Raw genomic sequence first — 23,632 nt, forward strand, 5'->3', positions numbered from 1 at the left:
TCTTAAACCCCACCAGGATGGGGTCTTTGAGGTGGGATGGGTGCTTTGCACAGCTGTGCCAGTGCTTGACARYYCTCYCCAWRAAGAAATTTTCCATAATATCCAATTAAACCTCCCCTGGCACCACATGAGGACATCCAGGGATAAAACCTCTCCTTGCTCTTCTCTTTGCCCCCTCAGTTGGGATCATCCCCTCGCTTTCTTGTTGTAACCATTAATGATTTTGGTGTCAGGACGCAGTTTTAGGGTCAGGCACGCGCTGTGACCCCCAAATTGTGACGGTGAAATGTACGAAATGAGAAACCCACTGCTCATCCCGGTCCTGGCACGGGGAGGGATGGAGACTGGAGACCCCCGAGGGGGCCGGGACACTGTTCGGTGACACAGGGATGACCGGGGGGTGATAAACAGTGCCCGGGGGTGACAAACAGTGTCCGTGGGTGACGGCCACTGTCCGGGAGGGACAGACAATGTCCAGACATGTCACCCGCCCCCAGGTGCCACCACCCCCGGTCCGTCCGGCCGCCCCCCCGCGCAGCTTTCGGCGGGCGCGAGTGTCCGTGAGCCGCAGATCCACGCGGGCTGTGGTTGGCGCGCCCGCCCGCCCCCGGCCGGCGTTGGCGCAGGCGCGGTGCGCGCATTCCATGATGGCGGCGCGGGCGGGCGGCGGGCGCTGAGGCGGCGGAGCCCGCGGGACACACGGTCAGTGCCGRGGGGAGCGAAAGCAGCGCCGGGGGCCGCTCCACGGGGCTCTTTCCCCGGGCCCCCCTGCACCCCGGAGCGGCGGAGAGCGGCGGTGCCCAGGCGGGGCGCGGTGGGCAGTGCCGGGAGCGGAGCCCCGCGGAGCGGAGGGCGGGAGGCGGCGCGGAGCCGGGCGGGGGCGGCTGGAGGGACAGGGGGACCCTGGGGACGGGAAGGGTGTTCCGAGGCGGGGGGCAGCCCAGGCTGTGAGGCACTTTGGGGGATGGACGTGGCGCACGGGGCAGGTGGGGGCAGGATCTGAGGCGAGCCGATGTCCCGGGACACGGGGTGGGATGGGGTACCGYGGGGAGGATGGGGTGAGCGGGATGGGATGGGGTGCTGCTGGTGGGATGGGGCACTGRGGATGAGGTGGGATGGGGTGCTCGGGATGGAATGGGGTGCTCAGGGTGGTTGGAGTGCCCGAGGAGCATGGGGTGYCCGGGGTGCGGGGCGGGCAGGGATGAGGGTGTCCGGGACAGAGGGCCGGGCTCTGTCCGGGTGCGCTGCGCTGTGGGGCGCGGGGATCCCCCGGGAGACCCGGCGGGTTCGGGGTACAGGGTTAAGGGGAGCAGCTCCTAACGGGATCCCCGATACTGGGGGTAGCCGGGCCGGGCCGGACGGGAGCTCCTGACTGAGCCCGCCCGGATGGGGTTAATGCCAGCCCGCTCCGCTCCCCAGCGCACAGATTCTCTGTCTGTTTTTTCCCCTTTTCTCTCTTTACCCTGCTGTTCCTTTGGGCAGGAGGGGCTGCGATGTGCAGTCGTCCCCCCCAGGTCCCCCCTGGCCGCCCCCCCGTGCTCCCTCCCCGGCAGCCGCTGCCTGCGAATGCCACGTAGCCTTGTAGTTGTTCCCCTTGGCTGCTCCGCAGCTCCGGTCCCAGACACCTCCCCCGGCTCCTCCTGGGCTCGGGGCAGGGGGAGGTCACTCCTGTCAGCCCCTGCCTGGCTGCTGACCATCTCTTGTCCTCCCCCTTCCCGCTGTGTCCCCCCCCGCCCTGGAGCAGCAGCAGTGGGTTCCCCATTGGGGCCACTTTCTGCCCGCTCCGATTTATGCCTCTTGCAAAGGGCTGGGGACTTCAGCAGCGGGTGCTTCCCTTCGGGGACAGTCTCCAGGGATTCTTTGCCCCCATATTCAGCAGCCTCTCTGGCACCTCAAATTCAGGTGTTTTGTGTGCTAATCCCTGAAAACAGCAATAATGCATTGCTGGCAGGTGTATTTGGTCCCTTCAGCAGCTCGCCCAGCTGGTTTCTGAGTTTTGTCTCTGTTTAAAACTTGATTGGAATGATGGAAATTTKCTGTAATTAATAATTGAAGTTTCAGTTTCTGTCCCTTCTGCTGATACTTTATGTCTTCTCTGTCCTGTGGTAGTTAAATTTTTTCACATTGGCAGCCCTTCCTTGCTTTCCCTGCTGCATGATTGGGAATATTGACACACAGATAAGTTCCCCAATAGCCTGCTCCACGTATGKCTGTGGCCTGTGATTCCTGATGTTTTCCTAATGTATTTATCTTTACAACACTCATTTCAATGGGGAAATACTATCTCAGTCACAGATGGAAAGACTGAGGCACCGAATATTTATGGCCCAAGGTCACACAGGAAGTATGTGGTGAGGCAGGGAATTGAATCTAGATTTCCTGAGCCTCAGATTAGCATTTGAACCAGGGAAGCATCCTCTCTGTATTTTAAGCCAATAAATTGACCTTGGAGTTAAGATCCAGTATAGAAGAAAGTCCTTTGTGTTTGGTTCAGTATCTCTGTGAGTAAGAAGCAAAGCCCGAGTTGCTTCCCACAGTTGCATTCCTTCCCTTGGTTTATGTAATTTGTGAAAAAGGATAAGGTGGTAAAATGGGAAAGATGTTGACTTTCTCAGGACTCAGTGTGTGATCATGGTTGTTGAAAAGCAGCCAGCTATTACACTCTCCTCTCTTTTACGGCTTTCTACCTTCCTGTTTCCAAATCTTGGAAAGTTTTGGAGTGCTGTTGTTGTCTGGGATTCATTTGTTCTCAGCTAGGATCAAATAAATCTCATTTTCTGTAGAGCTGAACTACTTTGCTGGATCCCAAATCTCATTTTGGGATCCTTCATGGAGCCGTCTGTGGATAAACAGGGCTGGTACTGATGTCTCACACACCTCCTGGAGCAAGCTCTTACAAGTTATTCAGTCAGCTGTAGCTCTGGATTGTTGCAGCAAGTTTTTGGAAAACTTGCCTTTAGCTGGAATGAAGCAGCACTTTGACAGTGCAGTGGAATAATTTCAGCTCCTTGGGCTGGGGATGTGCACAAATACCAACTCTCTCTGCTCTTCTCRTGGGACAGTTGGTTTTTGGTGGTGGTTTGGTAGTTCATTTTCCTCCAGTGGTTTTGAGGAATTGGATGTTAGAATGGTTTAAAACAATAACTCCTGGTGGATTCACCTTTAGCGAGAATAAAGATAACTTTGTCTACACAAGTCCATTTCCTGCCACAAACCTTGATCACAAACTGCATCTCTTTGATGTTGCTCTGACACCAAATCTGGATATAAATGTTCTATAGAACTCTTTTCATGGCCTTATGCTTGGTGGTTTTGGGGGTTGGCATTGGCATTAACTGTGGGGCTTGTCCCACCTCTGCCAACAATTGTCATCTTTTATGGTTATTTTTAGGAAAGGTTTGTTGAGTCCTTAAAAAAACCCAAGATTTCATACGGACTGTGCAAGTAAGAAAAATTCCAGCATTCTTCTCCCATTCTGCCTGGCCTTGGGTGAATTTCATGCAAATTAAAATACATCTTTTAAGCTTGAAAGAGTGGCATTTTTATTTGGTGACTTACTATTTCCACTGTTGGGAAACTGGTCAGATTTAAAAGAAAATATGTGACTGGGAAGACATTCTTCCAATATTGTGCATCAAAGTCAGGAGCTGGTATGAAATCTTCTAAGAATTCCTTCCCTAGTTCCSTATTTTCTTAATTTCCTGTAATGATTTCATTGAATTGGAGAAGAACTTTAAAATTATCTCTGAAAGCAGATGAGAAAACCCCAATATTAGTAATCCTACAACAGGCAAGAGGCTTGAGGGAAAAAAATACATTTTTCACTTCTAATTTTGGTCTGTCTGAAAGCACAAGGTCTGAACTCTCAGTATTTAAACTTGGTCTTGCTCAAAGCTCTGGACTCAAGGCTGGGGGGATGTGGGAGCAGGAACCTGTGCATTTTTTCACCTGTTTTTAGCACGTTGTCATGAAGCTTCCCAAGGTCAAGATGGTTGGTTTTCAGCTGTTATCTTTGCTGCAAGCCAGACCTTCACTGAAAAGTTTTGGATTCCTGAGTGAGGAGCACACACTGAACTCTTTATTGCATTCTTGAAGAGCTTATTGTAAAAGCAGCGATAATTTATTCTTTCAGTGGTGCTAACACAATCCTTTCTGTGTATTGACCAGCACAGACAGACCACTGGCTCCCRGCCCTTCGGCCCTTTCAATCCTAATGTAAATCTCCCCTTGTTCCCAGGATCTTGATTGATGTGGAAAATGCCTCCTTTTGCCCAAGATTCACTCTGGGGCCTGATGCTTTATATTCGATGTTTTTCCGGTGTCTCGTTTAAAGTAGTTCAGGAGGAACATTTGTTAGGTTGTGACTTGAGAAGCATCTTCAAGTGATGTCATCAGAGTGACTTGAAGACAGTGTCACCTTTTTGGTGACAATGACAATGGGTTGCTGTGTGGGAGCTTCTCCAGGCAGCCTCAGGAGCCACCAGGATTGAGATTTCTTGGATTGTCCAGAATTCACTGCACCTGCCTGGGCCTTATCTTTAGAGATTCCATGGGAATTTCTCCATGGAAAGGGTGGTCAGGCATTGGCAGGGGYTGCCCAGGGRGGTTTGGAGTCCCCATCCCTGGAGGTGTCCAAGGAATGCCTGGACGTGGCACTCAATGCTCTGGGCTGGTGACAAGGTGGGGATCTGATACAGCTTGGATTTGGTGATCCTGGAGATCTGTYCCAGCCATAATAGCTCTGTGAAAAATTATATTGGGGATTAACTGATAGCTGCAAAAACTTGTTATGTGTGAAGAGCCAAAACAGGGCTCAGTGTGCAATTTTTTTTTTTTTGTGGCGCTGGATGCAGCCTGAGAAAGATGGTAATTCTTACATTATTAAATACAACATCWTGAGTGGCTTCAGCAGCTCCTGGAGCTGTTCATTTCCTTCTACTGGAGCATCTTAAGTGGAGCAGTTTCTAGAATAAAACTCTGCTACCTATTAACAGCAACTGAGATTGTACTTCCAGCTTTATGTAAAATTTGTGTCTTTTTATGTCCCTTATCAGGGGWTAAATATGTGCACGACAGTTGAAATTTGAGTATGTTTGGAACCTAATTTTTCTCTTTATTGCCGTGTAGCACAGATAAATMAAGTAGATAACTAAATACAGTTACATCCAAAGAACTCCCCAGAACTACTTGTCCCCTTCTGGCTCCTTGTCTTTCARTGGATCTCTGGTGTTCCCTGCCTTTTGTTTTCCTTCAGATTTCATGTTTACCGAGGTGCTAACATGAAAATGTTTTTTTTTTTTGTACGCAGAAAGAAGCCTGAGGACAGTACACATTGCTCACTCTGCAGCAGGCACTGGAACACTCACCAGGAGGAATCCCAAGTCAGGAGAGTGACAAAGGTAATTACACAGAATTTAGGATTCTCCCAGATTTTACAAAGTGTTTATTAGTTCATCAAGTCTCTAAGTAACACTTCAAGTTGAAATGAATATATTTGACAGACTTCTAAACTTAGGACCCTTTTTTTTTTTCTGGAAGAAATTTCTGGATGACTTCTTATCAAATGGAAAAAATTAATTAGGGAAGGAAAAACTGGTGGAGTTCTTGACGTAAGAAGAGTTTTAGGTTCTACRGGAACATTATTGATTTTGTAAGGTGGCAGCCTTATCTCTGTTTTCACATTTCTTAYTCTTTCTTCTCCCTTCACCCACTTAGCTGGAAGTTTTCTCTTSTAAAGAATTGCATAATTGGCTTTGGATAAAGAAAGTAAATTTTGTTTTCAGCCAAATGCATTTCCTGTGTAGAGAACAGCTGGAGTGGGTGACAGCATTCTGGTAGTGCCTTGCTCAGATCCTTTAGTTTTAGTTGGAATCRTGGACTTGAGTTCCTTCTCATGGAATTGGTCAGGTCATAGAACTGATCTGCTGGAAAATAGAAAGGAATCTGTCGAAAACCTGAGGAGGAATGTTGGAAAGCAAGACAGGARCAGTTGGATTTCATACCAGATGTAAAGAAAAAAGTGACAATCACGCTGGATTCCCTGGAGCTGTGCAGGTGCTTTGGAAAGAAAGTAATTTAACCAGGTTAAATCCAGGTTTATAAATTCAGATGAGGTTTCTTTATCTGCTGTTCCATGCCCTTTATTAAATAACCTCAGCATTCACATCTCTTCCATGGAAATCAGTTGCTTTCYGTTGTGCTAAGTGAGGCATTAAAGTGACCACTGATGTGTCACTTGKGTTTGTCATCTCCGGTTGCTTGAAGGAGTAAAAGCAGAGTTTAATGTTTGCCTGGGAGTTTTAGTGCTCCTGAAAGACTTGCAAGATTTTCATGTTGGTTTTGAGCAGATTCTGCTCTTCCAACAAGAGCTTTAATCTGGTCACCCAGGTGTGTATTTTTGTCCACTTCAGTGTCAGGGGTGAGAATTATTTARAGGAACGATTCAGGTTTGGAAGATACTATGTAAACAGCATTTTGGTGTACTGTAAACCATCACTTTGCTTTTTAATGCCTGGATTTCGTAAAATATAAACGATAAAAACTTACATAAACTGTCATCCTTAGGTTTTTCAAAACTGATAATTTCTACTTAGGCAGTTACATAAAAATGTGTTTAAATCCCCAAACTTCCAGTAGGTTCATCAATTTGCAAATAAATATTTACAGAAGYAAATGATATCAGTGTGTTGCCACCCATCAGCTGAGCTATTGCAGTGGCTCTGTGCTGGTCCTGGCCAGTCACGCAGACTGAGGGAAGTGTTGCTGCTCCAACCTCATGGGGATGATCTCACACTTGCATTTTCCCCTTGCCTTTTCCACGAACTAAAAAAAATGCACATGGTCTGATGCCACGAGACTGCTCAGCTGTGGTAATTACAGTCATTTATTGGTGTGTTTTAGCCCTGGGTTTAAGTATAACCTGTTCTAACCAGCCTAATTTGACCCAGTGCTCAGCTAAAGTGTTACAGCCCCAACCTCTGGTGTTGTGCAAGGAAAAGTCTTCGGTTGCTCTATCAAAATAATTCTTCCTTGCTCAGAGTTTGCATAATCCGCTTCAATTTGAGGCAATCCTTTGCTTTCCCTTAGTTTTTCTGCTTGGTTTTGAAGTTCTGGTTTAAGAGGGTTGTTAAATGAGAGAGGCCTGTTTGTGCTGCATCCAACATTCTGGTGATTTGTAGATCAGAGCTGGTGGAAAATCAGCCTTTKCTTCYTTAGAGCCTGCAGAAACCKRGGAGCAAACTCCTGCWTGTTTTCCTCCTGTGAAGTCCTGATTTTCCTTCTGTTTTGTTGGATTAGACAGCAGCTGACTGCTCTGAGCTGTCTCATGGTGGGGAGCCTTTCCTGGAAATGGCCTGGTTGCTGTTGGTTTTAATAATCTGCATGATTGCCCTCCCTGAGTYGAGTTTAAAGTAAATAAATTGTTGGAGATATGGAATGCAAGCATTTGGAAAAGAGCTGTTGGATCACCTCTRTCTCATACCAGCTGTGTGTGTGTATGGCATCCCGTAATGCTCCCTAAATTTATGAAAGTATCACCCATCTGTGGCACTAAAAAGGGCTCAGTTTTAGTGTTTTCCTGGTACAATCCCAGGAGGTTTCATCCAAGTTTGGCATAGGACAAAGCAGAGCAGCTTAGGGTGCACTTAAATTTCCCACTTTTCATGGTCCTCACTTGAAGATCCTAAAAAAAGCTTTTAAAAATACTTGAGAKTTATTCCTTGCTGTGAACTGGGTGTTGCTGGCTGGAGGGGAGGGACTGTGATGAACAAGGTGCTGTGTGGAATGATGTGTTCGTGTTGAAGTGAACGTGTCTGCACATACAGCAGCCCTTCCTTTGGGTTGGTTCCAGGTTCTGAAACACAACTTTTGCCTTGAAATTGAAGGAAGTTGGTAAATGGGCAGAACTTTATTATTTTCATGGAAAAAAATACCATAAAATGGCTTCAATTTTGCTTTCCACKTCAAGACAGATTTGTCCCATGGGGAATGGTTGTGCTCAGTTATGCAGATCTTTCTTCTGAATTTCAGAGCCTTGGGARCGGGTGCAGCTCCCTGCAGGAACTTGCAGTTCCCAGCTGGCAAACCTTGGCACACTTGGAAACGCTTTGTTCCATCTGCCCAGGTCTGTGTTACTTCCAGGTGTGAATTCCAGCTGCCTTTTTGCTGACCAGTTCAGGTCCAAGAGAGAATTCCAGGCACACACAAGGGCTTGTGCTCTGTCTTGTGCCTCTGGGCAGAAGTTTTTTTGGGATTGCTTTTCTATGGACTATGGTGTTTGTTCCTACCATAGCTTCCAAATTATTTGGAGAACCAATTGAATATATAATTTCCATAGTATATGGTTAATATGTAAATAAACTGGTTTTCTTTAAGGCCTAAAAAMCCCAGAATAATGTKGTTTTAAATTCAGAGTTTYACACTTGGAAAATCATATTTAGAAKAAATACATTTAATAAAGGCTTTTTCATATTTTTTTGCAAATTTTTTTGCTTTGTGTAGCTTTAGGGTATTAAAATGAACAACTTGCCTCATTCCAGAACAACATCTTCGTAACAGTAAAAAAGGTGGTTTTCCATTTAATTCCCTTTTTTTTCTCTCTTTTTTCTTTATAAGGGCATTTTTGAAGCTAAAAATTTCCTTAATCCCTGTATTTTTTTAAGTTGAAATAAGAATGGAGCATTTTAATGGCTCAGTCCTTTGGGGTGCTCAGTTCTCTGGAATATTTGTGGAAGCAGGATTGGGATTAGGRTGGGAATAGGACCTTTCAGGAACTCCTGGGTTTTGCTTTATGGGACTGGTCACTTAGGAAGCAGCACACCAAGTGCTCAGTATTCAACTCTGCTTTTCTGGCAATGGGAGAAAAGCCATAAAAGAACTAAAACAACRAAGGAAAATATTTATCTGAAAGTTATGTCATGTTTGCATTATAGAAATTGTTATTGCCAACTTTACAGGCCTCCTAAATGAATAATTCTGAGGGCAGACATGACCTTAATGGGAGCATAGTATTAAATWAAAGCTCAAATTGAATCTGATGCACTCTGGGCACTGACAGAGCTTTTCTGCCCAGCTCCCAGCTCRTCCCAATGGAATTTTTCCTTGGGAAGAGCAGGAGGAAGTTTTGCAGCCCCTGGAAAAACATGCCTGGAGGGTGGGCACTGGCCTGTCTGTCCCCTGGAATCCTGAGGGATGGAGTTTCAGGCTGGAAAACAATCCTGAAGTGCCGGGGAGGTGCTGTGAGAGGGTGCAGGGGACAATTGTGTGATGGCTTTCCTGGCACAGTCCCTCAGGAACCTGATCCTGAGGGATGAGGGAGGATGAAAATTGATCGGATCCCTCGAGCTCCTCTGGCCTTGGTGTCTTGGATCTGCTGTTTCTGGGTGGGTTTTAGGGATTTTGGTGTCTGGGGAATGAGAGCTTCCATMCCAGTCTTAATCCTCCTCCTGGGAGAATTTTAGGAGCATTGATGTCTTGCAGTGGACTGAGAGATGAGCATTAATGCTTAATTAAAAACCCCTCTGTAATCTGGTAGGTGCTAAAAGCAAACACTTGGAGCAGAGTGTGGAAACCTTGTCCTGTGTGTGTGTGGAATTGGGGTGGGAATCTGTTGAGGTTGGTTTTTTTTTGGTTGTTTTCCTGGGGTCTCAAGCCTTACCTGGGTCAAAGCAATCCCTGGGTCAGGCTCTGTCAATATTCAGAATATTTGAGCCCCTTTTTTTTGGGTAAATCATGAGGAATATTTTCAGGTGAGTTCTGTCAATATTCAGAATATTGGGGCCCTTTTTTTGGGTAAACCATGAGGAACATTTTCAGGCTCAAGGCTCTGTTGCCCTCCTGGCTAGAAGCCAGACTTCCCACAAGGTGCTGTGGCCTAATTCCCTCAGGGGTCGTTACAAATGATTTCCAGGATTTAAATCAAAACATGGATTTAGCGGGGAACAGATGACTTATGGAGTGGGGGTGGTCCCTCCAGAGCTCAGGCTGTGACTGAGCTTCTGTTCAATCTCTCCTTGCCTTAATCTTGCTCAGAGTAAACCCAGTGCACCCAGCAGGTCTCGCGTGTGGTCCTGGGGCAAAAACTATTTTAGGATCAGGATGGTACCTTCAACACCTTGTTAATGCTGTTTATTGGAAAAACTTGGGTGGGAGAGGGCAGCTCGGGTCTTTTTTCTCCAGTTTTTTCCTGCTGCAGAATTGCGTGGGGCATATCTGGGTTTTTTAGGAGCCTTAATTAAGGTTGGATCTTTCTGACAAGGTTATTCCGTAGCCTGAGGTTGGGGGTGGCTTTGGGTTGGCTCTGTGGTTGTTCTTTTTAACAGCCTTTGGAGCTGAGTGATGGAAAATGGAACTGACAGAGTGGAGTGTGTGAAATACTCAGAGCCTCAGCTTGCAGGAGATCCAGGTTTTAAGGCATGGCAGYAACAAATAACATTCTTTATCAGAGAACATGTTTTTTTTTCCCCCATTTAGAGAAAATACATTTGCTGTACTTTTATATATTATATAATATTTTTAATACTAATTATTTTATCAGTATAAAAAGGTTTAATTAAATGTTTAGGTGTTTTACAATACTGCTTTTAGTAAAAAGCAATATTAGAGGTTTACTCAGGTTTACTTCCTGCAGTAAATGAAAACTTGGGATGAGGCTGGCAGGTTGCATAAGGCACTGAACCTGGAAATCAGGAAGTGTCTGCTGAATTTCAGGCTCTCCTTCCTGGACACATTGTTCTTTCTAACTCAGGCATGCTGTATTTAAAAATTGAAGTCTCCATTTAAGTAATAAGCTCCTTGGARTAGGAACTTTCTCATCTTAAATCCAGCACTTACTGTAATGAAAATCCAACCTTTGGGACAGYTTCTGTCTGGGATTATAAATTTATTTTTCACTGTTTATGAAATCTGTTTGTTTTCTGCTCTGGACAGTRGAATGAAGTTGATCCATTCCTGTCTGCAGTGTTCCTCCCATTTAGTCTGTGAGATCTTTCTGGAGAGAGATTTTTAATACAATAGAAAACTACTTTAATGTGAGACAACAGGAATTTTGAAACTTGCTAAATCCATAATACTGTGACACATTTGCTCAATAGATAATTTCACGTTCTGTTACTGTGACCAAAGGATACAGTTCAAATGAAAAAGTTATTTTTTCAGTTTATTAAATTTTTCTTAATTTTTAAAATATTAAAATTAATAAATACACAACATTTTTGTTCTTACGTGCCCTGCAATAAATACTTGCAAATTCATTGTTAGTGCCTAAATAGAAACACATCTATAAATTGTAAATTACTGGTGGCTGCTCCAACAACTCTTGATAAAACAGGAATGATGTGTTTACCCAGAAAATTCTTCTGGCCAGAACCTTTCTTCCAGATATTGCTATGGCGATTTTTGAGTTGTTTCTCCTGTGTCATTCAAGTGGAAGTGACAGAGCTAAAGTGATGCTTCATCCCAAGCTGCACATTGGAAATGGCTAAAAAAGGCTTAGGAATGCTGRGAGTTCTTCCCAGGAGTTTATGGAGTCATTGAGGTTGGAAAAGACYTCTAAGATCCCCAACTCCAACCATTTGTCTGTAGCTGCCCCCGTGCCCTGGAATTACTCATTCCACTTTGGATCCGAACCRTTGGAGACAATTTTAGCGTTTCCGACTGTCTCCTGTGAATCCCTGATGTTTTCCAGACTTGAGGAGGGATGATCCCATATCAGACAGCCCTCCCGAGCTCCCTTCACTCAGCTCCATCCGTCAGGGAGCTGAAGAGCTGTTTGCCATGGAAATAGGAGGCCGGAATCAATGAACACTGAGCGGCTCCTCGGGAGCTGGCCGGGCTCCAGCAGCTCTGCCGGGGAGGAATTTGGGCTGGAGCAAAGGCAAGGCCAGTGCTGGAGTCTTCCAGAGCTCGGCACTTTTACTATGGCAGGAAGTGAGGTCAGGCCCAGCCGCTGTGCACTGGAATTGTTTGCTGGAATGGCTGTCCTAGAGCTTTTCTGGTTTTCTTAGAAGCCTTTGTAGGGGGAGAGTGTTCGTGGAAATGTTGCCTTGTTTGGARCATGGGAATGTTACTGACCGTGTTATGTGAGACTGTTGAATTACTCCAGAACGCTTCCCTAGGCCCATTTTTACAATGTGGATTGGGTTTATTTAGTTTAGAATATGTTTTACTGTGAAAAATTGCTATATTTCAGCTTTTTAGATGTGTGTGTGTTGAATAATCTTTGAAAACAAAAGSTCAAGCAATTTTACTTAGAAATGTGTTACCTACTATCATTTCTTTCAGCTTCAGGATGGTTTCTGAGATGATTAATCAAATTTTTTTTAATGACTCTGTGGGCTGAATTCATCCCTCAGTTCAGCCCAGGTTTGGGAATGACCTTTAGCCAGTGTATAATAGAAACCACTATAAAGAAATGAATCAAGCCAGAAGTGGTCTTGCAAAATGTAACCTTTCTAAAATTTAATCTGTTTAATTTCATACTGAGTCAGAAAACTCCAGGACAGGGTAACAAAGCTGTAGAGACACTTCTACAAATTCTGCTATTGATTCATATTTAATGAGTCACTAAACTTCAGTTTATTCCTATAAACTACAAAATTTGCCTAGTCTTTAATGCTTCCAGATGGGATTTCTTSCTTATTTTTAGTCTAGAATTTAAGATTTAGTGTATTAGCTCATCTTAAATGTCAGTGCAGCCTGTGAATTCCCAGGACTGTACTTTTTTCCTTGGCTTTTTTTATTACCTCCTGATCACTTGAATAGTTCCTGGTGATGATAAATCCCTCACTGCCAAGAGCAGACCACGGCAAAAGCAGTTTGAGCTGCTCTTCCTGAGATTTGATGGAATAAAGTGGCTATAGGGACCAAGCAGCTTTTTGATGCAGTTYTCCCTGTGGATTCCTTCTGGGCTATGAACAACCCACCCAGCTGGATTTGCAGACTTGGTTTGGGGTAAATCCAAGGATTCAAAGGAAGCCTGGAATCACTGTTCAGTTTTAGGGATGATGTGAGGCTTGGGAACTTGGGAGTGTTGATAGAGGAGAGGAGAGGCTGGACATGCCCTGGCACCCAGAAACCCCAGATTCCAGGGCTTGTTCCCAGCATGGGCTGGAGGRAAGGGGGAATTCTGCCTCTCTGCCCCATTCAGTGAGACCCCACSTGCAGAGCTGCCTCCAGGCCCAGGGTCTCAGCACAGGAAGGACATGGAGCTGCTGGAGAGAGTCAGGAGAAGGCCACGGAGCTGCTCCGAGGGCTGGARCCCCCCTGCTCTGGAACCAGACAGGGRATGCTCACCTGGAGAAGAAAAGGATCCAGGGAGAATTCAGAGAGCCTTCTAGAGCCTAAAGGGGCTCCAAGAGAGCTGGAGAGGGACTGGGGACAAGGGATGGAGGGACAGGAMAAGGGGGAATGGCTTCCCACTGCYATTGGGTTAGGTGGGATATTGGGAAGGAATTTATCCCTGTGAGGRTGGSRAGGCCCTGGCACRGGTGCCCRGAGAAGCTGTGGCTGYTCCTGGATCCMTGGAAGTGYCCAAGGCCAGGCTGGACAGGGCTTGGRKCACCCTGGGACAGTGGAARGTGTCCCTGCYCATGCCAGGGARTGRCACTGGGTGGGATTTAAGGTCCCTTCAACCCAAACYTTCCTGGKATTCCATGATGCCCTGACTGKGGGAGAGTGGATGGAGGTGGGTTCAGGATCCTGGGATCTCCTCTCTGCCCCTGTGCTGGTTGCCCTGCAGGGAGGGCGGRCCAGGACTGGATTCCCTGCTCCAGCCTGGCCGTGGGAGGGTGTTGGGAAATGGCTTTTCAAGATAGAGCCCTGTCTTTGTTTTGTTTTGCAGGAAATTGTGCTGAGTATGTAATAACTTTTCAGGAATTCTGTTTTTATTTACCCAAATACCACCTACTTCCTTGAGTGAAATGGAGACTTTAGGGAGGTGAATCTGTGGATTTATTTCCCTGGAAAAGGTCTTACATCTAAAAAATGGGGAGGAGTTGAATCCTGCATTCATTGTCTGTGTTTTGTTGGAGGACAGGGTGTCTTTCACTGCTCTTATCAGTATTTTCAAGGAATGAAGCAATGCTCAAAAACCACAATAACTTGTTTTTGCCCAGTCTGTCAGGATGTCCCTCTTTGTCCTCAGTGTTCTGCCACTTGCAGCCACGCCAGCCCAGCTGCACAGGGAAATGCCAACATTCTGAGCCAGGTGAAACTGCCCCAAAACCTCTTCAAATGGTTTTGTTTCTGTCACTGCTTCTGTTTTCTCTGACCATATGGTCATTGCTGCTAAGACATAAAAATGGCTAATTTTGGAGTTTATCATAACTTTTAAAACCAATTGTTTCCTGATACTCCAAATACTAAATTCTTCCTCTGAAAAATAAAGTTACAGCATTAAGCAAGCAGAAACTGTGTGGAGGTATCCATGTAAATTAAACCTTCCGTGTGTCTTTGGACAGGAGTTGAAGGGTCCTAAAATCCACAGGGATGTTGGGGCTCAGCTCTACAATTTGTTYTAAAGAGACCATTAAATTCAGGCAGAGGATGAGCAGAGAAACTCTGAACCTTTATTTAAAGTTGCAGAGTATGAGCAGAGAAACCCTGAACCTTTATTTAACTTTGCAGGTGCCTTTGGGCCCTGTTTCAGAACATGTTTTTCGGCAGCTGCTTATTTGGGGTGGTTGAATTTGAATACAGATGGAGTTGCCTTTTGGTAGAGGGGTTTCCCCTTTATTTTAAGTACTAATTTCTGTTTTCTTTGAGATTCAGAGATTCAAGAAATTAATATGCATATATAAAAAGAAGAATTTTCATTTTGCCTGTGTATAGTGAAATCTTGTTTTGGCTCTTAAGGCTTAGATGCAACTTCAAAAATAGGAAGAGGTGTGGAGGAAGAAATCTTTGCCTGAATTTTACCATTCCAGRCAGGGTTTTTAAAGTGGAATCGTTAAAGTTTGTGTCCTTGGCAGAGGCARTTCCAAACCTGACAAAAAGGAGATTATTTTATTCAGGAAATAAATACCCTGCTGAGGCAGTTCAGTGTATTTATTAAGTGTATTTAGGCCAAACCTGATGCAAATTTGGTCTTTGAGGTCCTGTCCAGCCCTTGCACCTTGCTGTGATGTTTGGCTTCTTAAAATTGTTGCTGGAGCAGCCCCGGAAAACCATTTCCTTATGAGAGGAGCTGGGATTTGGGAAGCTTTGAGGAGTCTGTTGTGCTGCATTTTGTGGCTGTGTGATTGTATCTCATATTTTGAGATGCTTTTGCAAAGAAGGAATGGGGKTTTTATCAGTGAATTCCACCAGCTCCTTTGTCTTGTCTTGATAACACAGGAAAAATCCTTGTAATCTCAGCTTTATTACAGATTTTTCTGTATAAAATTAGTTAAAACCAGAARAAATTTTATTAATTATATGATATTTCTCCTACTGTTGCTAGTCTGCTGGAAATTCAGTTCCACAGATACAGGATGAATCACTTTTCATCTTTTTTCTTCCCCAAACACTGCCCTTTCCATGCTGCTTGTAGAGAACTGAAGAAGGRTTTGACACTTTGAAGCAGCCTGGCTTGGTTCATGCGCAGATTTAGGGGGGTGTTCTGTGGTTTGCTTTTTATTTTTAAGGAATTGGATCCTCCTAAGCACATTTTGCCTTCTGGTTTATGGGAGSTAATGGGAAAGGAGAAGGAAGTGTCAGCATTTCCTGTATCCTGTTATCTTGTGCTTTTTATGGATGCTGGATTAACTATACACTGAAAATTCCATGCCATTTGGAGTGTGGAGCTTGGCTTGCTCTAATTGCTATAATTAATTTGTATCTTGTGTATTTTGACTTGCTCTAATTCCACATTATTCCCTGGAAGCCCACGACTGCAGCACTTTTCCACGCACATTTCTCCACARTGCTCAGTCAAAGATTTGGGGACAAAGTGGGGGTTTTGTGTTGTCTTAAGCTTTGTTTTCACAGTGTCAGATCCTGTACAGGAGAAGTTGCATGGTTTGGGGGTTTTTTGGTCATCACTAAAATGTAAATGTGGTTTTCGTTATTTAGCCTAAAACTTGGGTTTTGGAGTGGAAGCAATTTAGGAATTTGAAGTGCAAATTTAGGAATAAATTGGTGTATAARTGTAAATTCCTGTGCTGTGTAATTGCTGTGTTGAGGTACCAATTTCAGCACTCAGGCACAGCAAGCTGAATATTCCTGATAATTAAAGGGGAGAATTGTGGGAAAAGGATATTTATTGCTTACATGAAAGGAGTAAAAGTGAAAAACAGAATAATATTGGACTATTTGGGTGTGCTTGAAACATTCTGAGTTGGCAGGAACCCCCAAGGGGAGTTTGTCAGACARACAGATAATGATTTAAGGGAGGGAGAGCTGGATCTGACCTTTTCCTGTGTTTTCTTGGAGCAGGTGGTTGAGGTGAGCAGGTGTCCATGAGTGATCCCAAGAAATGATGGCTGACCAGCCGCCCCCCCTGGAAGCTACACCTCTGCTGAATGAAGTGCCACTTCTACCTCACATGGTCAACGGGGACAGCATCCAGCAGGCAAGTGAGCTCTGAACTGGGAGCACTGGGAACAACTGGGATCCTGGCTCCACAAAAAAAGGCAGCTCTGCAATTTGCACAGCTGGGAGAGGATGTGGTTCTGAGCACTGACGTCAGGAGTTAAGCAGAAGTGTAAATAGAGGAAAAAAAATCATTCGGCCCTAATCTGATGGACAGGTGTGAAAGGAGGTCTTTAAAAGGGATCTGCAAACTCCAGAAATCAAAGGAAAAATTAAAGGGTTAATAAAGGTTTTGAAACTCMTATGAAATAATGAATAAAGATTAGCAAGGGATTGCAGAAGAAATCTATTACAGGAAAATGAAAGGAAAGACCTTGGCTTCCTGGTTTTGAGTGTCTTCATTAATAATTACAGTGCAGTGCTGAAACCTGAGTGTATTTCGTTGAAACTTTAGAGCWTTATTGGACACAACCCTTCAGCAGTCCCTGGCAGATTAGAAATACAGGTAAAAGTGGCAGCAGAACAATTTTCAAGCCCAAGCTGTGTYAGTTCTCAGTAAATGTGAAGTGAATTTGGTGTTTGGCAGTAGAAGCTGAGTGCTTTGTACTGCAGCTGCTGGGACCTCTTCCCATCCTTTGAGGTCTCATAGGCTGTAAATGCTGAAAAGTTTAAATGAGATATCCTTTAATTTGTCATTGGTGCRGGTAAGAAGGAGAAGTCTGTGTTGTTTCAGTTGTAGATTTGGAAAAATGGGTGTTTTTTTCACAAAAAGCATTTTTCCCTTTCTGCCTCAGACTCTGGAGATGGAAGTCCAATGAGTGTGTCTGGAAATAAGTGGAGTCTCTAAGACATTTTTGAAGTTCTGGCATTAGAAGGTGAAATTTCAGCCYTACCCGGCTGGGAGGTGACTCAGGTGGTTCAGGTTTCATGAAGAAAAGAGATCAAATAGATCTAATTGGCCCCTGTCCCTAGAGCTGTGTGTGTGGGACAGGGAGGTGACAGTCAGYGACATTGTTAGAACCTAGAGGGGACTTTGCAATCAGGTGAGATTAAAAGAAAGAAAATAAAATARTTGTATTGTGGAGATGAATTTGAAGAGCAGTTTTGAAGTTTAAATAGAATCATTTAAACGAAGTCTTCACTTAGAATTTTTATTAATGCAGAGGATTTGTAATTRCTTCACTGCAAGTGCTGTGGAGGAGAGGGATGAGCTAAATCTTAATTATTGTATAGTGATTTGTTTCCAAAAATCAAACTTGTGTGTTTGGCCAATTCCAGTTTAATCCATTCATTTCATTTCACTGAAAGCAAAAATTGGAAGTTTTCTGGAAGGATTTCCGATTCCAAAAAGTGTGTGAGTGAGGGAGAAAAGCAGAGCAGTGGCTGGTGCTTGGAAAGAGCTTTGGCTGTGCCGGTGTCCCCAGTCCTGGAGAGGTGCTCAGGACACCTGCAGAGCTCTGTCAGCTCCTGGACTCAGCTCTCCCGTGTCTGACTTGGCTCAGAGCCACTCCTTAGCAACGCTCAAACTTCCTGGAAATTTTCCTTGTTGGAAGGTGGCTGGGACTGAGTTTGCTTCATTAATTACAGTGAGTCATTGCTCTGAGACATTCCTGGAATTCCAGGCTCCCAACTGCTGCAGCCCTGTGATTGCTCTGCTCGCTTGGGATCCTTTCCTCAGCTTTCCTGAGCTGATGCTGAGAACTGGAGTTAATTGAAAGCTGTTCTGAAGATGTGCCACCCTCAGAGGCTCTGAATCTGTCACAGGATCCCTTTCCTGCCTCTGAGTTTTGCCCTCAAAAACGAGCTTTTTCCTGAGGTTCAATCCCAGCCTGTGGAATCCTGGATCCCCAGCAAAACTTTTTCCTGTTTCTTGTGCTCTGGTGAATCCCCAGCCCATTATTGTCAGTTTTCTTTAAGCAATTAACAGCATTTCTCTCTCTTTACTCCAATAAATTCATGAGCATTGAAGCCATATGTTTACTTATATTCTGAAGTGAGAAATCTGCATAAATTTCATTTCAGGAGCTGCAGGGCAGAGGTGGTGGAAAAAGCCTGGAATKCAGTGTGAATCTCAGGTCATTCATTGCCTCAGTAAATGCAGTGTGGAACTTGAAATTAAAAGCTTATTTCATGTGTATCAGGTGAAGCATTTCTGATAGTAATCAGAGAAAAAATATGATTTTGTGTTAAAGTATGAAGAAATATTCTCATTTTACCCATCAGTGTCTCATCTTTTTTTTTTTTTTTTTATTTCAAGGCTGCCAAAGCTCTGTTGTTTGTCTCTGAAGAGATGGGGTGTTCCCCCCAGGGAATTTCTAAAATTTAATACCATTCCCCACCCCTCTTTTGTGTTTTTCTTTCTTGAAGGTGATTCTTGTCCAGGTAAACCCAGGTGAAACATTTACAATTACAACTGAAGATGGACACATTCAGTGTATTCAAGGTAAAGGGAAACTGAAGTCCTGAATCCAAATATTTTCGTTCTAGAATGGTTTACTTCCACTGTTTGTTTCTGTGATGTCAGATGTGTTTTCTGCACTGGAATAAATCAGATTTTTCAGTTTGTGTCCAAGCACAAATGAGGCAGCACTGGGAAGCTGCCAGGATTCCCTGCATCCTGCAGATTTTCATTTCCCAAAGCTGGGTTTGCAGTGATCCTTGAATAAGTGTCTTCCCAGAATCTTAGCACGATTTATATGGCATTAATCCACAATAATCTAAACAACTTTAATGGTCACCAGGACCTCTTTGGGCTGGAAGGTGGGGGAATTATTGCTCCACTCTCTGGCTGGAAATGCCTTTTTACCTTCTGGATAACTGACAGAAAATACAAGTCAGGGCAAAATATCTCCTGTAAGTCAAGTTGAATTTGTCAGTATTTCCATATTTGGAGTACTTGTCACCATTTTAAATGATATTATATAAAATGTGTCYATTCTGCTTTCATCAAATCCCTTACAGGAATACTTCCCTTGAGCCTAACATGAAAAATAATGTATTCTTACTTAAATTTTTTTGAAAGTTACTAGATCAGTTTTGCTGCATTACTACAGACTTTTTAGCTGTCACGATTAAGAACTAAAATTATTTMTACTGATTTTTGTGCAATTAAAAAGACACTGTTGGCCAAAGCGTGGTGGTTGGGATAAAGCCAATGATCAAACAGAGAATGGGATGCAATTCCTGATGTTTCAAGCACCAGGGTGAGCTCCCACCTTTGAAAAARGGTGTCTCCAGGTGGGAAAAGCCTTGGTTGTTAAAAAGTGGCCCCTTGTCCCCCCCAGGTCCAGCACATGTCCCTATGATGTCACCAAACGGTTCCATGCCGCCAATTTTTGTGCCTCCCGGTTACGTATCTCAGGTACGTTTATTTATCTTCTTGCAGTGTGGGGTTTTGGGGGAATTTTGATAGTATTTTTATTATTTATTGATGATTTTAGCTGTGCAAAAAACTATTGTTTCCACTGTACTTAACAGCTATTTCACTGTATTGTGGGTTCTTTCACCTCTATTAGTGAGTGATGCTTGATCCTATTTCCAGGATTTTTTAAATCCTATTCCCAGCAGTAAAAGATACTTTTAGTTACAAGGACAGCTCTGAACTGACTGACTGAGCTCCATGAACAGGATCCACGTGTTTATTTTTCATCAGTCCTGTTTGCAGGGTGAAGCTGGGTCACGTGTACAGTCCCAACTGGCTGCAGATTTTCTGTTTAATATAAAGATTTATCTGGRTTTTCAGTGCCCCTTTCTTTACCAGCCTCGATCTCCTGAAAATGCAACAAAACAGCACTTTTGGAGCAGAGTGTGTCAGTAATGGAATCACTGATTCTAGTGACCTGCCAGGGAACTGAGCAGGGCTCTCCCAGCTTTATTCTTCCACTCCTCTGGATTTTCCACTCCTGGGTRTTGTTCAGCCACAGCAGGTCAGACCTGCGTGTTGTTACCAGAGATACTCARAGTTCCCAGATGGATTTATTTCCAAATTCATGTATTTGAAAGGCAAATAATTAAAACAGAATGTGGAAATGGGACTCAGGTTGTAGTAATGTTGAAAATCAGGAGTGTTCTGAGTAGGTTTGGGTTCTTGGGTTCCCCAGGCAGTTCCTTTTTTGCACACAGCTGYATTTTGGGCTTCTGCTGTTCTTCAGCTCTGCAGGCCTTGGGGAAACATTCCCCCTGACAATTTCTGATCCCTGTGAAATGGAGCCCTCAGTGCAAACAGTGGGCAAAGCCCTGGCAGTGCTGACCTGCTCAGCCTGAAAACCACATTTATGTGTTCTGTGTTTACTGTCACCTGAAACCAGCAGGGTTGGGTTGTTTTCCCTTGGTTGTTGTGACAGGGATTGACAAGTTGGAAACCAGCTTTAAATCAGAGCTTGAATTACTTGGACTGTTGCTGTCAGATGAGGTGATWACTTTTTGTTCCCAGTGTCTGGAAGAGCCCAGGGGTAATTCTGTTGRATTCTGCCAAAGTGCAGTGAAATGATTCAGGAGTAAGCAGGTTGTGGACTCCCATCCCTGGAAGTGTTCCTGGACAGTCTGGATGGGCTTGGAACAGCCTGGTCTGTGGAAGGTGTCCCTGCCCATGACAGGGWGTGGGATGATASGAATTTTAAGGTCTTTTCCCACCCAAACCATGCTGGGATTCTGTGATTGTTCAGCACTTTGGTGCTTGTTAAATGTGCAGTGTTTTATGGGATTGTCTCTGGACTCACAGTTGGATTTCTCCGCTTCCCGGCAGGTGGTGGAAGAAAATGGAGTTCGGAGAGTGGTGGTGGTGCCCCACTCGGGGGAATTCCATCCTTCCATGCATCCCCCTCCTCCTCCCCCTCCTCCCCACGTACCCCATTACATGCACCACCCCCACGCCCTGCTCCCACCCCCCCCTCACCCCGTGTTCCCTGCGGTGCCCGGCACGGGAGAGCTCCCACCTCAGTTCATCCACCAGCACCCGCCACCACACGTGTTCCAGGAGCAAGGTAAGAACCCCAGGAATGCCCCAAAACCCAGGAACCAGCCAGGAGGGACAGCTGGCCCTGCCCCTTCCACACTGCCNGGAACCAGCCAGGAGGGACAGCTGGCCCTGCCCCTTCCACACTGCCAGGGGGTTGTGTTAATAACCTTGAGCACATCTGTGGATAAGGTACTCCCCGTGTGCCAGTGTGCTTGTATMAACTTAAATCCTGTTTTCAAGGAATTTCACAAAAGCTGTACCTGATAAATGCTGTATTTTCCATGCATCCCTGCTTCAAATCCCACAGTAGTGGCTTCTACCTTTCCCCACCCTGCCCTCTGAGTTTTGTCACAGCCTTGGCATGAGATGTATTGGAAATGCATTTAATTTGATACATGAGTGTAATTTTTTTCRAGTCTAAATATGACTGAAAAGTGAAATACATAACCCAAAAAATGTCGTTATCCATAGTGGAGGATGAAATGCAAACCCACTGTATTTATAAACAGAACGAAGCAATAAATCAGTGGAGGACTGGAGTTTTGCTGAATTAAACCGAGCTCTAATCCTTGTTATATMATCAAGAGTTAAAACAGAAATTAGTAAAACCATTCACTGTCTCTCAAGCTTWAATTGGTAATTAAGTCTTTTGACTCACTCTAGGGTAAAATAGCACCCAGGCTGTGTTGGAAAAATTCAGTTTGGGWCCTAAATTTGCTTAATTTTTTGCAAATGTGGCTGTAGCAGGGAAGAAAGGCAGCTGTAAAGCAGGATCTGGAGTAGCTGACAGGAGAAAGACCCAAAAAATTCCTAAACTSCAAAATCCCTGCACTTCCAGACTGACAAAGCAGGGGGAAGTTCCAGAGGCTTTAGTTTTAGTGATTTTTCCAGCCTGTGTATTCAGATGCCAAATGAATAATCCAGAATAATGAAGTAATTTCTCCTTTCTTTGCAGAACCTCGTTCCCATGGAAGGACAAACTTCATCCAGAGGGACGAGAGGAGTCTCAAAATGCAGGAACACCTCAAGAAGAGACTAAAGGACAGACAAGCCAGTGGTCACACCAACAATAAACTGAACAGCCCTCCCTCCTCACCACATAAAGTCCTTAATTCTTCCAATGCCACAATTCCCAATGGGAATGGAAAGGGACAGCAAGGGGCAGTTGGAGCACTAAAGCAGAAGCAGATAGGAAAAACAAAGGGCAGTCCAGAGGCAGAGATGGGAGGTAGGTGGCATGGGCAGGGGAAWTCTCAATTATTTATTTTCTATAAATTCATTGCAAAATAGGTTCTGAAAAAGCTGAATTTATAAATTTCTTTGGCTGTTCAGGATTAGAGGAAGTTTGGACATCCATTATGGTTAGATTAGGAATATCAGGTTCTGATRTTGATATCAAATCTAAAATTTGATATTTATCAGATAAGGTCTTCAGGAAGATTTAATTTTAAACCTTTTGACTTCCCTGCCATTGTGACCCAGGACTGATGAATATTCCCTGTAAGGATGACTTGTGTGTACTTCCAGAACTTCTGGTGTCATTGTTTGTGGTACTTTGTGGGTAACTGGGAGTTACTTAAACCTTCAAAAATAAGATTTGAGCAGCTGTATAGGCTGCTGTTTAATTAGTTCCAATTCCATCTTTTTAAAAACCTTGTGCAGTGTCATTGTCTTTGCTTTGGTTTGAGACAGTGTTAGGCTTTTTCCAAACTGGGAGTGTTTTGCCATAGGAATTCCAGGAAAACACATMAGACAGAGATAAGATCTTATTGTCATTTTTTTAACACCTTTCATTTTTTCAGGATTGTTTTTGTGTTGTCAAAGAAAACCTATTTCTGCTCCATTAGGAAAAGATCCCCTTTGTGCAGGATGTACTAAAAGGGTTTTTGTAACACTGTTAGTTTTGGATAGTTGGTGTTTCTACCCCTCACACAGCCAAAACAAACAGGGGAAATGAACTTTGCACAATAAGAACCATTGTTCCAGTCCTAACGAGGCCAACTCCATCTCGTGGTGGCCTTTTGGTAACAGCCTGGGTTGCTCTCAGGCTTTGGGATAATCTGGTTTGTGTTTAAATTGCAGAATCTGACACAGAATCCAAGAAATGTGATACTCACTTGAGCATTGGCAAGCCAGTCGTAAGTATTATCCTTAAAATCCCATTATTTT

General features: G+C 44.3%; 1 protein-coding gene across 2 annotated transcripts in view; it reads left to right on the forward strand.

The window, feature by feature from the left end:
* Positions 1 to 631: 631 nt before the first annotated feature.
* The window catches only part of LOC130582815 (fibronectin type-III domain-containing protein 3a-like), a 37,709-nt gene continuing 14,708 nt past the window's right edge, over positions 632 to 23,632 (forward strand). The window contains exons 1-8 of one of the 2 annotated variants that reach the window (XM_057381732.1): positions 632 to 702; positions 5,309 to 5,399; positions 16,411 to 16,546; positions 18,874 to 18,949; positions 19,791 to 19,867; positions 21,251 to 21,488; positions 22,419 to 22,691; positions 23,546 to 23,601. In XM_057381732.1, coding sequence (XP_057237715.1) covers positions 16,451 to 16,546; positions 18,874 to 18,949; positions 19,791 to 19,867; positions 21,251 to 21,488; positions 22,419 to 22,691; positions 23,546 to 23,601 — 816 coding nt within the window. In that variant the 5' untranslated portion in view covers positions 632 to 702; positions 5,309 to 5,399; positions 16,411 to 16,450. Of the gene's footprint in view, positions 703 to 963; positions 987 to 5,308; positions 5,400 to 16,410; positions 16,547 to 18,873; positions 18,950 to 19,790; positions 19,868 to 21,250; positions 21,489 to 22,418; positions 22,692 to 23,545; positions 23,602 to 23,632 lie in introns of those variants that run through there. The other variant, XM_057381733.1, reaches the window with a different exon arrangement.

The sequence above is a fragment of the Malurus melanocephalus genome, unplaced genomic scaffold (genome assembly GCF_030028575.1).
Source record: "Malurus melanocephalus ecotype Western Australia unplaced genomic scaffold, MMel_1.1 scaffold_525, whole genome shotgun sequence".
Taxonomy (NCBI): domain Eukaryota; kingdom Metazoa; phylum Chordata; class Aves; order Passeriformes; family Maluridae; genus Malurus; species Malurus melanocephalus.